The sequence below is a fragment of the Capricornis sumatraensis genome, chromosome 2 (genome assembly GCF_032405125.1).
Source record: "Capricornis sumatraensis isolate serow.1 chromosome 2, serow.2, whole genome shotgun sequence".
NCBI classification, from domain to species: Eukaryota; Metazoa; Chordata; class Mammalia; order Artiodactyla; family Bovidae; genus Capricornis; species Capricornis sumatraensis.
Genome location: NC_091070.1, coordinates 178539447 through 178554311, shown reverse-complemented (window position 1 = coordinate 178554311; position 14865 = coordinate 178539447). Strand labels below are relative to the sequence as shown.

Below are 14865 nucleotides of genomic sequence, written 5' to 3'. Positions count from 1 at the left end.
GTTGCCAACGGCCCAACATCACACAGCTTTTCAGCCTGCTTCTTGAATTTCTGGCCCACTTTTGACAGAATTTTGGAGAAGGAAATGGCAACCCACTCCAGTATTCTTGCCTGGAGAATCCCATGGATGGAGGAACTTGGTGGGCTACAGTCCACGGGTCGCAAAGAGTCGGACATGACTGAGCGACTTCACTTTCACTTTTGATAGAATTTAGAGAATTTGCTAGACCCATTCCTTAGGTTTATATTTGGAAATAACAGAAATCACCAGCTTGCATTTTCCAAATCATTTAAGATAAAAAATACTCAGTAACATAAATAAATAATAAATAAACAAGCAAACAAGTAAAAATGAACTTATGAAAACCCCCAACAGCCCCCTGGGAACCCTTGGAATTCTTTTCTTACTGCCAAGGAAATCAGTCTTTTACTGAGTTCTGGAGTGTGGGAGGTAGTAGTGGTTATGAACCACATTTTAATCTCCTGTTACTTCCAGAAGCATATGACTAGATCAGAAATTCTCACTACTCTTGGAATTTTAACACTAGTACATTTGACTATGATGACGCAGACTTGTTTGGAAGGAAAAAAGCTTTGTGTAAGACTGAATCTCAGAAGATTAAGTAACTTGCCCATTGGCTCAAAGTATTTAAACCCAGTTCTAAAGGACTCCATAGGGGATGACCCACAGAGATGTTATGGGGAGGGAGGTGGGAGGGGGGTTCATGTTTGGGAACACATGTAAGAATTAAAGATTTTAAAATTAAAAAAATAATAATAAAATAAAATAAAATTTAAAAATAAAAAATAAAAAAAATAAAGGACTCCATAGGTCAGGTCTCTTCGCTTACTCTTTGCTGACCCCAAGAAGCTTAAATGACCATGGGGGTTAGAGGTGGCTAAGAATTTTAGTTTATTGGTTTTAAACATCATTTTTTTTTAAGTCTCTTAACAATACAGAGAAAATTAAAGGAGCATTTTAAGCCCTCTGAATTGTTATGGTTGTAGTATTTTCTGAATGTATTTAACATGAATGAATTTGTCTTCTTTTACAAGGAAACATACAGAGGTGTATTCCAGACTGTTCATGGCACATACAGTTAGCGGGTGTTCACTGGCACTTATTTTTATCATCATGTTGCTGTTAGTTAAGGCAAAAATAGGTAAGATATTTCTGTAATCTAATCTGTGGAGGAATTTTTGGTTTAAATTCTCACAGATGAAATATGCATTTGCGGTAAATGTTCTGATAGTTGGTCTTTTTAAGGTAATCTGTCAAGTTTAAGTGGATAAGTTTGGTTCTAAGTATGTTACTAATATGTATTTTATTTCATTATATTAATGATTGAAACTCCAGTGATATCTTTTCCTCTTAAGAAAGTGACTAGGTAACCACACTAGGAATCATGAATGGGTGTTTTAACAATCATGAATGAATTTTAACAAAGAGTATTCATGGATGGATTCAGCTCTGCTTAAAAAAGGAGATAATGGCTGTCATTTTCTTTGCTTTTTTTATTGGCATCTTATTTTTTACTTTCTAACCCATTAGGATCAAAGAAACAAAAAACAAACATAAAAGTAAGAGAGAGAAAGAGATTATTTCTGAAAATAAAAATGGAAACTTTTCATTTAAAATAAATATTTAATATTTCCTTTATTTGACTTAAATAACCTTTTACCAATTTGTTTGTGGTAGTTAATCCAAGCAATTTTACAATTAACAAAAAAATACTTTCAGTGGAGGCTTTATATCATATCTAAAAATTCAGGGTGACTCTATAAGGGTTTTTTTTCATCAGCAATTACTGAATACTACCAAAAACTGCTAATTTGCGACTCATTATTGTATTTACATATATAGAACCACCTGGAGAGTAAGAATGATCTCTCTTTAAGAGTTTATTGTGGGATCTGGCATAAGGAAAATAATATGGAGAACTCTTTTTAAAAGAAAAATACTTTTGTGTACTTTCGTATTAGCTGTATTGGGAGTGGTTCATCCTACCTAGGGTCTTACATCTTGGAGGAATACCATGGTAAGACCTAATTTCCATCTCTGATTCCAACTACAAACATACCAGAGCCCCTAAATATTTTCTGTTTATTATAAAATAATGCTAGGGATTACACATACCTTATACCCCTAATATAGCAAGGGAGGGGATTATTCCCAAATGTGCCCTTTAACATTTGTAGTAGCCTTTTAGGCATTTGTGATAGCTTTTTAATCATTTTGGTATGAGTATTGAAGTAAGTGTTATAAATCGTAAATGGGCAGGGAAACAAATGTGATTCATTCTGGGAAGTACATTTTGTAGTTTGTTGAATAATTTGTATATAATATGATGCATATTATATTAAGCATATAATGTTCTTCCAACCCTATTTTCTCACCACTTTCCTATTTATAGTTCTGGTTATAGTACTACTGTATTGAAAAGGATGTATACTTTAATTCAGATACAGTTGGACTTTAAAATAGTTGCCTTCTGTCCTCACTGTGCATCACCAATAGAGCCAGAGCAATGTAGCTTATGTGTATTTCCATGATTTGATAGGGTTTGCTTTATCCAGCTTTGGGAAATTTACACAGACCGTCCAACTGATATAGGTTTCTTATGTGCCGACTCATCTTTTGCATTTGTATCTTGCTGCAGATGTGTGCAAGAGAGGGGATGTGACTGTGCAGCCTTCCCATGTCGTTTCGTTAGGATCAGCTGTCAACATTTCCTGCTCTTTGAAGCCCAAACAAGGCTACTTGCCATCCTCCAGTCTTAACAAGTTAATCCTCTACAAGTTCGACAGAAGAATTTGTGTTCAGCATGGTCACTCCCTCAGTTTTCAAGTCACAGGTCTTCCCCTGGGCACAACCCTGTTCGTCTGCAAACTGGCCTACAGAAGCCGTAAGGAGATTCGAATATGTGGGGCAGAGATCTCCGTCGGTGGTGAGCAGTCCATCCTGAGTTCCTAAAGACTGGTGATATTCTGGTATTTGGCGTGTATTAAGCAGAAATCCAAGTAGAGGACAGTGTTCTTTCTTCTCCCACTTCAAGGATATATTTAATCTTCCTAGTAACATGAGCACCTCAATGTATTAAGTCCAGAAATCAATAGAACTGGGATCTCATTTAGTAAATCTCCTCTTTCCTCTCCTCTCCTCACCTTTCCTCTTCTCCCCTCTCCTTTCTATCCTTCCCCTCCCCTCCTCTCTCTTTCTGTCCTCTTTTTGGCCATTAAGACCATTTATCTGTTGCCCTTGGACTCCAAAATCAGAAAGAAGGCTTTCTGCATCTGAATCTATGTGCCTTCTTGACTTACAAGAGTTTGTTCAAAGCCACAGCCTCCTAAAAAGAAGATGTCTTTTGACTTGTGCAGTCCAGGCTGATACCCAAGCCTGAACACTTCTCCCCTCTCTGACTTAATGTAAAAAATAATAATAATAATAATTCTTCCATCCACTTCACTCCTGACCACTGATTTTCATACTGAGCAGACGTTAAGAGAGAACGATCATCATACTTAGTATCTTTCCCTGGGTTTTCTAGAAAACTGCTTGAGACTAAACTGATGTGCTAAGACTTCAGAGTGGGAGAGGAGTTGTCCGGTTCCAGGGAAGCAAGAGTGAGGGAGTGAATCAGGGAAAAAGTGGAGCAAACATGAAGTGGTTAAGTTACTGACCTGGCCACGGCATCACCAGAAGATACAGCTGGTTGCTTGGTAACTAGGGACATCCCCAGAAAGAACATATGGCAATAGAGTGACAGGTGAAAGAGAGAACTGTCTGGTGTAGGTCAAAGTTCACCCACAGAGCACCAACTCCCCCGCACTGCTAGCTTGCACTGAGTCTCTCCACGCCACCGCCAGGGGTAAGAACTAAGATGTCAGAGTTGGCGTCTGCAAGCTGAACCACAGTGCACAGGGTGAGCCAGCAGCACACCTTCCTGCAGCTTGCAGTCTGCAGCCTTGAAGGCCCAGCCCTGCAAGCCAGTGAGCACGCAAAGGCCCTGAGCCATCCCAGGGCACGCTGTGCCCCTGTGGTTCCCGGGAAACTCCAAACGGGCAAGTGAGAGGTGTGTGGAGAGTCGGAGGAATTGCTGCTGCAGGCTGGCTGACCAAGATGCACGGACAGGGTCCCTGTCATAACGAGAGTGGTGCAGAGCTCAGTGCGACTTATCAGGAAAGATAGGAGCCTCTTCTCTGTGACCTGTAACAGCAGCCCCCAACCTTTTTGACGCCAGGGGCCAGTTTCATGGAGGACAGTTTTTTCACAGACCATGGTAGGGTGCTGGTTTCAGGATGATTCAAAAGCATTGTATTTACTATGCACTTTATTTCTATTATTATTACATCAGCTCCACCTCCGAGCATCAGGCATTAGATCCTGGAGACTGAGGATCCCTGATCTATAAGGACATGGTTGGTGCCAGGCAGTAATTCCTAGAGGGCCACCACAAGCACTGAGCAGCAATACCAAGCATATCTAAGCAAATCATTGGGGTTGTGGAGGCATAAACTAGGTCTCATACCCCTCTTCCAGCTCAGGGACTCCTCTGATGGGTTATGTACACTCAGTTCTGACAGCCTGTGATGTAGTAAAAGGAGCATGGGCTTTGAATCCCAACCCAGCCACTAGCAGTGGACTCTTAGTTTCAGTTCTCTCAGCCTCAGTTTCTCCATCTGTGTGATGAAGATACTAACACCTACCTCCTAAGATGGTTGTGGTGATTAGATGATACCTTGGGTGCAAAGTGCTTAATCTAGTACCAGGAACATAGGAGGCACTTAAGTGATGAGCACTAGGTCTGCAGTTCCACTGGTTTTATTCTTTTCTTCATGTATACAGTATGCTGAATGGCTGAGCATGTTTTGCTTGAGAGGAAATAAAGTATGGCTAATAGGCAAGATGAAATTTTTTCTTAAGAGCACCATTTGTCCTCACCTCCCTTATCTTCTGAACACCTGAATATTTTATCCAGGTAATTCACCGTCTTACAGACCAACATACTATATTGGTATCAGACATTCTCAGCTCTGTGATGTCAGTTCCAAGTGTTCACAGTGCTGCAGGTGGGTTTTTTAGGGATCTAACAATGGCCTTGGAAGTCAGTATCTTTGCAGATGTCCTTAAGCCATTCCATTCCATTTCCTGTCCTTGCTCAGATGCGTGGGAGTGCCACAGCCCCATTCAGCCAGAGGTTGTGCATGCGCCTGTGGCAACTGATAGCATCAGGAGATATATGGAGATGGGAAGGCACGTCTGCCCCGGTGTAGCTCAGCTGGGCAGCAATGCTGGAATCTTGCTTGTGCAGCGTGCTCAGGTGATAACCACACCATCAAATGGCTGCTCTTTGAACAAGTTTAGCACCTTTGAGGTAAAGAACTGACTGGAAGCAACACCTTTTTCTGAGTATGACAAGTCATTCCAAGAAAAGACACAATGAATGTTGGTTTCACCTGGTGCAGTGAGTTTAATTCTATCTGGTGATGGATTGAGCAGTCCATTTTCTCTTTTGTGATAAGTGGTAGTCCAGAGTAACATTGCATACCCCAAGTAGACCTGTCATAAAAGTGACTGGTTCTTCAGGATTGGGAATGGGTAGATGGCCTTGAAGCCTCTTCTTTCTGGCCTCCTCCTGGGCTTGCGCTGCTCTGCTGCTCAGAGCTCATCCAGATTGTGCAATAACTAAACAACAAGGGCTCTACTTAACCTCAGAAGATTGGGCCACAACTTATTTGGACAACCTAGGAAATAAATGAAAGACAGTAGATTCTTGCTTAGTTTTTTTCAATATATGCTTAGCTGTTGATATTTCTGAATGCTATTTAAGACTTTTTATTTCATATAGTTAGTAGGGCTTTAAAAACTAATAAGAAGAATACACATAACAATGCAAATAATATTTACATAATACAAATAACAATTACATGGTAAACGATTTTCACTTCAGAGGCTTTGATTTCTGACGTTTTCTTAGCTTCAGCTATTAAATACATTTATATTGAAGAGAATTAGGTCTGGTTTATCCTGGGACAGACAGTCTCTGGCCAAACCATGTCCCAGCCTGAAGTAGACACCTTGATTTCATGGTTCAGGGAACTCACATTTAATACGTTGCTTTGATTTTGAGTAAAAGCTATGGTCTTTAAAATGAGATGCTCTGCAAACTTTTAGGAGTAAAGGTGAAAGTGAGACTAACTTTTTCATTATGCAAAAGTGTCAGGTATATTATCTCTATCTCATTTGGTCATCAAAAGACCCTATGAAGCACTAGAGAAATGATGGTGGTTTGTGTACATGTATTTACTTTCATTCCCCCTGAAATTAAGCCAAGATGCATTAAAGAAGGTTTTCTAGAGGCACAAACCCTAAAGGACAAAAAGAATGGGAGGGGAGACACAGAAACAAAGTTTTGGAAGCTGGAAAGCAGGTGGACCAGCAGTCACCGGCTTGGCCTATTACTGGCAGTGAGACATGTCAAGATGTGACCTGATTTAATGCAGAAGCTCCCACCCTAGACAGACAGAAATTGATGCTACCATGTACTGCTGCAAGTAAGGGCAGCAGTGGGGTTAAAGTTCTGTCTTTGACTATGAAGTGGCTTCATTTAAAAATACACACCTTATGATAGAAGGAGCCATGCCTACCTTGTACACTTTTGCATTTCCACACCTAATGCTGCCTAGTCCATGGAAGGTTTTCAATGTCTGTGTACATAAAGAAGTAATTTGTAAATATTCATTAAGTGTTTCAGAGGATGCTGCAGAAATTAGATTTTGGTGATACATCCCAGGAAGACACGACTAGGGCCAATGGATAGATGTGCCTTGGCAATAAATTTCAAGTCAATGGAGAAAGAAAGACCCTAATTTTTATAAGTTTCTAATATTTGAATGAGCTTAATTCTAAAAATGTAAACTCATCATCACCCAGGTTATTGGAACTAGCACTGAATGGTCACTTGTCAGGGAAAATAGTAGAATATGATGGTGAAAGGCTTGAACTCAAGTCAGCCACTCCTGGGCTGGAGCCCTGATTCCACCACTTCATAGTTTTGTAATGTTGGGCAAGATACTTCATCTCTCAGTGTCCTCTTTGATAAAATGAAGATAATAATAGTATGTACTTGATGTAGCTGCTATAATGTCCAATTGAGAAAAACCACTCATAAAATACTTAGTATAGACTTGGCATATAATAAGTGTTTGATCCATATCCATTATTATTACAATTGTTATTAGAACAAATTCATACCTAGGAGGCACATTTGAAGTTGATGGGATTTGAAATAGCTCCCAGCTCATCTGGGTATGGGAGACATAGGGGAAGTATTGTTATCTTGTTGGCAAATAACAATAATGTAATTGAAATATCACATGTTGTGCTGATTAAAATAGGTAGTTCTATTCTTTTTTTAAAAAAGTTGTTCCAGAACAGCCTCGAAACTTATCTTGTATACAGAAGGGAGAACATGGAACTGTGACCTGTACCTGGGACAGAGGACGAGACACCCACCTGTATACTGCATACACTTTACAGTGAGTAATACTATATTTGCAGCTTTTTGGTAGGTTTTCTCTTATATGACATCTAGAACTATCTAACAGTGCTAGTTTTACTGAGAGAAGAAGCAGTAAACATCTCCAGATACTTAGATACTTAAACAAATAATTCTAGTGTTCATCAAGTAAAACTGGTTCATGTATCTAAAGTGTGAGAACTTATGTCTTAGGCCTGAGGACTGACTCAGAGATCTCTTCAGGGCATCCAAGGCCCACGTTATGGATGTTCTTCCCTGCTGTATAGGGTTAAACTGGCTTCTCTCTAGGGTTAAACTTCTCTCTTTTGCAGTTGCGGAATCTTGGGTCATGGTTTATAAATAGACTCTTTTTTTGTGGTAGCTTTCCACTAGCCCTGGAGGACTTTCTTTTTAAAGCACCTTTTAAAAGACACTTGCTCCTTGGAAGAAAAGCTATGACCAACCTATACAATGTATGAAAAAGCAGAGACATCACTTTGCCAACAAAGATCCACATTGTCAAAGCTATGATTTTTCCAGTAGTCATGTACAGATGTGACAGTTGGACCATAAATAAGGCGGAGCACTAAAGACTTGATGCTTTTGATTGTGGTGTTGGAGAAGACTCTTGAGAGTCCCTTGGACAGCGAGGAGATCAAGCCAGTCAATCCTAAAGGAAATCAGTCCTGAATATTCATTGGAAGGACTGATGCTAAAGCTGAAACGCCAATACTTTGGCCACCTGATGCGAAGAGCCAACTCACTAGAAAATACCCTGATGCTGGGAAAGATTGAGACAGAAGGAGAAGGGGGTGACAGAGGGTGATATGGTTGGATGGTATCACCGACTCAATGGACATGAGTTTGAGCAGACTCTGGGAGATAGTAAAGGACAGGAAAGCCTGGCATGCTTCAGTACATGGGGTCACAAAGAGTTGGACACAACTTAGTGACTGAACAACAGCAACAATCTGACCTGAGAGTTTACAAAAAGAGAGAGTCTGGGAAATTCTTTCCCTTGGAATTAAGTCTGTAATCCCATCCAGAGATCTAGCTGGTAGGGCTGTGACTAAGTGAGGAGGAGATAGGGGAAAGGAAGTGGGGCCTAGAGTTCTGATCTGTGCTTTGGATCTGGCACTTCCATGAAGTAAATGCCGAGGTGGCCATGGATCCTCTGGACGATTGACTCTGCCCCAAGGAGCGAAGAGGTCAGCCACAATTTAGGGATTCAAGGCTTTCCTGATGGCTCAGTGGGGACAGAATCTGCCTGCCAGTGCCAGAGACACAGGTTCAATCCCTGGTCCAGGAAGATCCCACATGACTCAGAGCAACTAAGCCCAAGTGGCACAACTGTTGAGTTTGTGCTCTAGGGCCCATGAGCTGCAACTCCTGAGGCCACATGCTGCAGCTATGGAAGCCGCACACCCTAGAGCCTGTGTTCTGCAACAAGAGAAGCCACTGCAATGAGAAGCCTGCACACTGCAACAAAGAGTAGCCCTCACTCACTGTAACTAGAGAAAGTCTGCATGCAGTCACGAGGACCCAGCACAAACAAAAATAAATAAAATTATAAAATTAAAAAAAAAAAAGAATTCACCTGCAATGCAGGAGAGGCAGGTTTGATACCTGGGTCAGGAAGATCCCCTGGAGGAGGAAATGGCAACCCACTCTAGTATTTTTGCTGGGAAAATCTCATGGACAGAGGAGCCTGGCAGGCTGCAGTCCGTGGAGTCACGAAGAGTTGGAGATGACTGAAGTGACTGGGCACACATGCACGCAGTGTAGAGATCATTACTCATCCATATGAATGTCAAGCATTTCAGTCCTATCCAAAAATAAAAAAAAAAAAGAGGGGTGAGCTGTGGTCCTATGACTGCAGAATACAAATATTCCCATAGTATAACCCCTAATAAAACATGTCAAGAATTTTTGATACTTGAACATTTTGTTCCTTTGTGCTAAAAGGAGGCAATAGCACATAAATTGTCTTGCTAAACACAAGCATCTTTCATTTACAGGTTAAATGGACCAAAAAATTTAACTTGGCAAAAGCAATGTAATGATCACTATTGTGATCATTTGGACCTTGGAATCAACCTAACCCCTGAATCACTTGAATCTAGTTACACAGTCAAGGTTACTGCTATCAATAGTCTTGGGAGTGCTTCTTCATTTCCATCCTCATTCACATTGTTGGACATAGGTATGTATAATTTCACATTTTTAGGTGTTGATCTTAGCCTGTGAACATTATTTTTAGAATTACTTGTGTGATGGTTTCAAAAGGGAGAGTGGTTCGTGGAGAGTGGCCAGTAAGCACTGACAAAGGATAGATGTATCTTTGATGTAAGCAAAAGGATGTAGGTCTCTAGCGAGAGACATGGTTGTACAAAATGGAATATGCAACATTATTCTCTGTGTTGGAGAAATAAGAGCCCACTGGTTTCAGATCCCGTGAAGGCATAGGCTGCCAGTGATACTTTCTGAGTGAGGGTCATGTGAGGTTGTTCAAGAAGCTCAGTGTAAGCCCTTCATGGTGGAGGTGTCTTTTCAGGGTCACAGCTACTCCATTGTTCTAAGATAAAGCTGCATGTGGACCTGCAGGGATGAAGCAGCCAGGTGCATAAATAAAGCGTATCGATGTACCAAATGCATCTTCCTCAGAGAACACTTACCTTCACCCCTCTCATCAGCTTGGGAGCTGGAGTTAGCCAGTCCCAGCACATTTCTGAGCAAATGTAATTGGCCCAGTTGAATCAGAGGCCAATTTCAGGCATTCCCAGGTAACACTGAGCTTCTGACCTGCCTGAAGTTCTGGCCTCACACCACGTGGCTCTTTTCTGTCTTCCCAAAGCATCTCATTGCACACATACACACTGTACAGTATAGTGATATACGTTAGCATCTGCTATATTTGCCATCACAATTTTGCCCATTTTGCCTTCCTTCTCTTTACATTAACCATCCATCTCTAGTCACCTTCTTTCCCTCTTCTCTTCTATTCCTCTGTTTCTGAGTCTCTTGCCTATGGCTTTTCCTACCAAGATTTCTTCTCCTTCTGATGTGATCACGACTAGCCACACCTCTACCTTCGCAGCTGTTGAAACTCTTGGGTTTGGCACATTGGTTTTCTTTAAATCATTGAATTAAATGAAATCCAAATTATCAGTGATGTTTATGGTAGTTTATCTGCATAAAATGAGGTAAGTTAAAGGGAATTACTTTAATGATTTAGAAGTCAATCCAATTTTTTCTTTCTTCTAAAAGCCAGGGACTCCTCTCTTGTCTGTTTCAACAAGTTGGTGGCTGTACATTTTAGAAATGAGACTTGTTCAACTCTTTATAGCTCATGTAATTATAAGACAATTTCCAGCCGTGGAGCTTGAATCACACTTTTTTGTTTGTCCTGGTTACCAGTGAGGCCTCTTCCTCCGTGGGACATCAGAATCAAATTTGTAAATGCTTCCGTGAACAGGTGTACCCTTCTGTGGAGAGATGAGGGACTGGTGCTGCTCAATCAACTCAGATATCGGCCCATTAACAGCAGATCCTGGAATATGGTAATGGTCTCTAGAGTGAAGGGGAAACCAGGGAGAAATTCTTAGTAAGACCACCCAGATGTCTTTTTTCATACCAGCAAAATACAGAGGTTAAGAATGTTTACCCCAAAAGTACACATATACATGTGAGACGTATCAGTCAATCATTTACACTTCTGTTTATTGAGAAGTATGTTAGGGAATTCCCTGGCAGTCCAGTGGTTAGGACTCCGTACACTCACTGCTAAAGGTCCAGGTTTGATTCCTGGCGGGGAAACAAAAATCCTATAAACCATGTGTCAAAAAAAAAAAGAAAAAATGAAAACAAATATCCTAAAATTTGATCACTGATGCTGAAATTTTTTAAGCCATAAGCTTCTGTAAACCCACACTAATTTTCTGTGATTTATTTCTAGTAAATGATTCATTTTTCCTTGTTGGTCTACTCCCTACCCCATTATTACTTCCATTATCACTTTTTAGTAATTTCTTTTAAATTATTTATATATTTAGTTGGCTGCACTGGGTTTTAGTTTCCACATGTGGGATCTAGTTCCCTGACCAGGGATGGAACTCAGGCCCCCTGCATTGGGAGCACAGAGTCTTAGTCATTATACCACCAGGGAAGTCTCACGTTTTAGTAATTTTTTAACTTATTGGAAAAAGAAATATTAGGGAATGTTCAGAGGCTTATCTAAATTGAATATTCCAAAGATAAAACTTTATACTTTGATGTAATATTGAACATTAAATTTTTACAATAAAAATGTAGGATTATGATTCTTTCCAGTATTTTGGTATTTCCAGGATTATAGTGCCTATAATAATAACAAAGGATCAGTTCCACATAGGAGAATTCCATGGACTATTCCATGGGGTCACAAAGAGTCAGACATGACTGAATGACTTTTACCCTATTCAAATATTCATCGCTCAGTTATGTCTGATTCTTTGTGACCCTGTGGAGTGTAGCCCACCAGGCTCCTTGGTCCGTGGAATTCTCCAGGCAGTAATACTGGAGTGGGTTGCCATTCCCTTCTCCAGGGATCTTTCTGACTGAGGGACCAAACTCAGGTGGATTCTTTACCATCTGGGCCACCAGGGAAGCCCTAGTTCCACATATAGAAAGGTATAATAATTAAATGTTTATATATTGTTGTTGGTCAGTCATTAAGTCATGTCCGACTCTTTGCGACCCCAAGGACTGCAGCATGCCATTTAATAATTTTCTTATACAATTAAAATTTTCTGTTTGGAGCCAGTTTTATGTCTGTGTTAAAACATTCACTGTATTCTAATTGTGGCCAAATAAAAAATAATATCTAGTTAGAAACAAACTTTTTCAAGGCCTTTTTGAAAATGAGTAGTTTTCAGTCTTTACTTGTTTTACAGCTGGTTTCTGGATCCCCCTTGGAATCTATATAGATGGGTTAGATCCACGAATTTTTTTGTCTTTGTGTTTCTAATGAGACACTGTTGTTTCAGATTAACATCACATGTATTCAGTAACCCAGTCATTATATTTCTTCTCATTGAATGACAGATTTGAAAATAAAAAGGGTTATCTAGTTTGGTTTTCTTACCTTTATTTTAATTAATTTAGTATTAATAGACACTTAAAAAAATCTTGTTGGTTTCAAGGTTAATGCCACAAATGCCAAAGGAAGATATGACTTGCTGGATCTGAAACCCTTTACAGAATACGAATTTCAGATTTCCTCTAAGCTACATCTTTATAAAGGTAGTTGGAGTGATTGGAGTGAATCTTTGCAAATACAAACACCAGAAGAAGGTATGTGTCTAAAAAAAGGCAGAGGGGTGGGGAACGAGGGGTGTATAGAAAGGATGAAAGATAAGAGAGAGAGAGAGAGAGAGAGAGGAAGATGTAATAATTTCCTTAGAATAAACTCTAAAGTACTGATACTGAATCAAAACATAGTGCGTTAATTAACAAGCTCATTTTCACATCAGCTTAAGTATTGCAGCTGTCCAGGGAGATATGTTTATATTGCTTGGAAATTTTTGACATTAGTTAAGTCCTACTCCTGTTTGTCATATATTATCACATTGGTTTACAAGCTTTATGCCTCTGTTTGATTTTATCTCTTACTTCTGTTTCACTTACTATCTCAGTTACTCTCTCTTATTCCACAAAGCTATGACTAGTAATTAATTTCATCCCTTTATCATTAAACCTTGATGCATCTTGCCTTTTGGGTTCTATGAAAATTAATATGGCCTTTATAAGCCATACTAAAAGCCTGGGAAAAGGTAAGTCTCTGAAGACATAACATTTTAAAATAAAGTTTAACATCCAACAATCCTCTCTTTTCCAAATATTACAGCCCTGCACTTCTTCAGACTTTGATACTCACTGGTCAGGAGTACCATAGATTGCCCATAACTATGAAGAGGAGGTCAAATATATTTTTCAGTCTGATGAGCTTTTTGTTTTGGGTAATTACTGGGAAGACAGTTTTATTGAAGTAAAATCAAATATTTTTTTAAAGCAAAAATGTTTATATGAACTTTATGCCTCTTCTAAATCTTTGGAGACATAAGAAATAGCCATTTGAGTATTAGTTTTCAAAAGCACACAGTTAGTGATACAATATACAACTTCATAATTTGTCTAAATTTGTCTCAGAGGAAAAATAATCGGCATGTAATCTATTGCTTTATAATCTGGAGATTTTCAGCCATTAATGTCAGAAAAGCTAAATGCTTATTTGTGAAACTTACAGATATTTGTGCATGTAAACTAGCCTCATGACTAAACTACATTCATTTTCTGTGAGCAACTAGTGATTTTTGGTAACTGATGACACTGAATGACTTTCAAGGATGTAAAGTATTAATCAAATAAATAATATATAAATTATAGAATAACTGTATATATTTCCTTTCTTCTTAACAGCAATTTCATTTCTCTAAAAATGTTTATAAATGAATTCATTCAACAAATTATAATTTTTCCTCTCATTTTATGGTAATAATCTCTTAATGTTGAGCCACTATTCTCTCTTTAAATGTGTGTTAGTTTTAGAATCCAGAGCTAACTCCTGTTATCCTTTTGTTACACATGTCAAAGTGATGCATTTTTTAAATGCCTTATGGATTAGAATTTATACATAATACAGACAAAATTCTTGGAAATAGGCCACATTTTATGTCCAAGTCCAAGGTAGTATATAGTCTGAGAAGTTAAGTTGTATCACATTAAGCTAAAATATAAAAATAGGGAAACTGGGCTCATAAATGCTTGTCATTTTTTACTCACACTTGATAATGACCTGTTTAGAGACGTGTGAAAGTTTTTTCTTTTTTTTTTCAAGTGTTTATCTGTTGAATTAAAAACCCATCAAGGCAGAATGGTAACTTTCTCATATCCTATAAAATGAACCATCACCATAACAATGAACGCAGCAACTTGTTGTGTTTATGAACTCGTGGATGGTTATGAATTGAACCAAGGAAGCTGGCTTATTCAGAGTAGTTGCAAGCACTCACAAAGAGAGAAACCCATACTCTGAAATACGCCACGTTGACCAAGCTCTGCTGACTTCCTCTCTGTCTGAATCTCCCTTTTCTGTGTTTGATCTTTCCGTGGGTTGTTGTAAGATCTCTTTTCTCTTACTCTAACTTCATGGTTTTCACATCTTACCACTGTTTCTGTCATCAGTTTCTGTATGAAACACTAACTGATGTAAACCTAAAAGGTGTGAAATTTTTTTTGACACTTCTTCCTTTTAACCCTTGGGATGTGTATGCAAATGTAACTTGGCATTTTAAAAAAAATACTAGTAA

The 14865-nt window shown here is 39.1% G+C and overlaps 1 protein-coding gene across 3 annotated transcripts in view; it reads left to right on the top strand.

The window, feature by feature from the left end:
• The first annotated feature begins 1086 nt into the window (after positions 1-1086).
• The window catches only part of IL12RB2 (interleukin 12 receptor subunit beta 2), a 71191-nt gene continuing 57412 nt past the window's right edge, over positions 1087-14865 (top strand). For all 3 annotated transcript variants that reach the window (XM_068965960.1, XM_068965959.1, XM_068965961.1), the window contains exons 1-6: positions 1087-1162; positions 2660-2947; positions 7424-7538; positions 9538-9722; positions 10937-11079; positions 12700-12850. In XM_068965960.1, coding sequence (XP_068822061.1) covers positions 1087-1162; positions 2660-2947; positions 7424-7538; positions 9538-9722; positions 10937-11079; positions 12700-12850 — 958 coding nt within the window. The remainder of the gene's footprint in view (positions 1163-2659; positions 2948-7423; positions 7539-9537; positions 9723-10936; positions 11080-12699; positions 12851-14865) is intronic.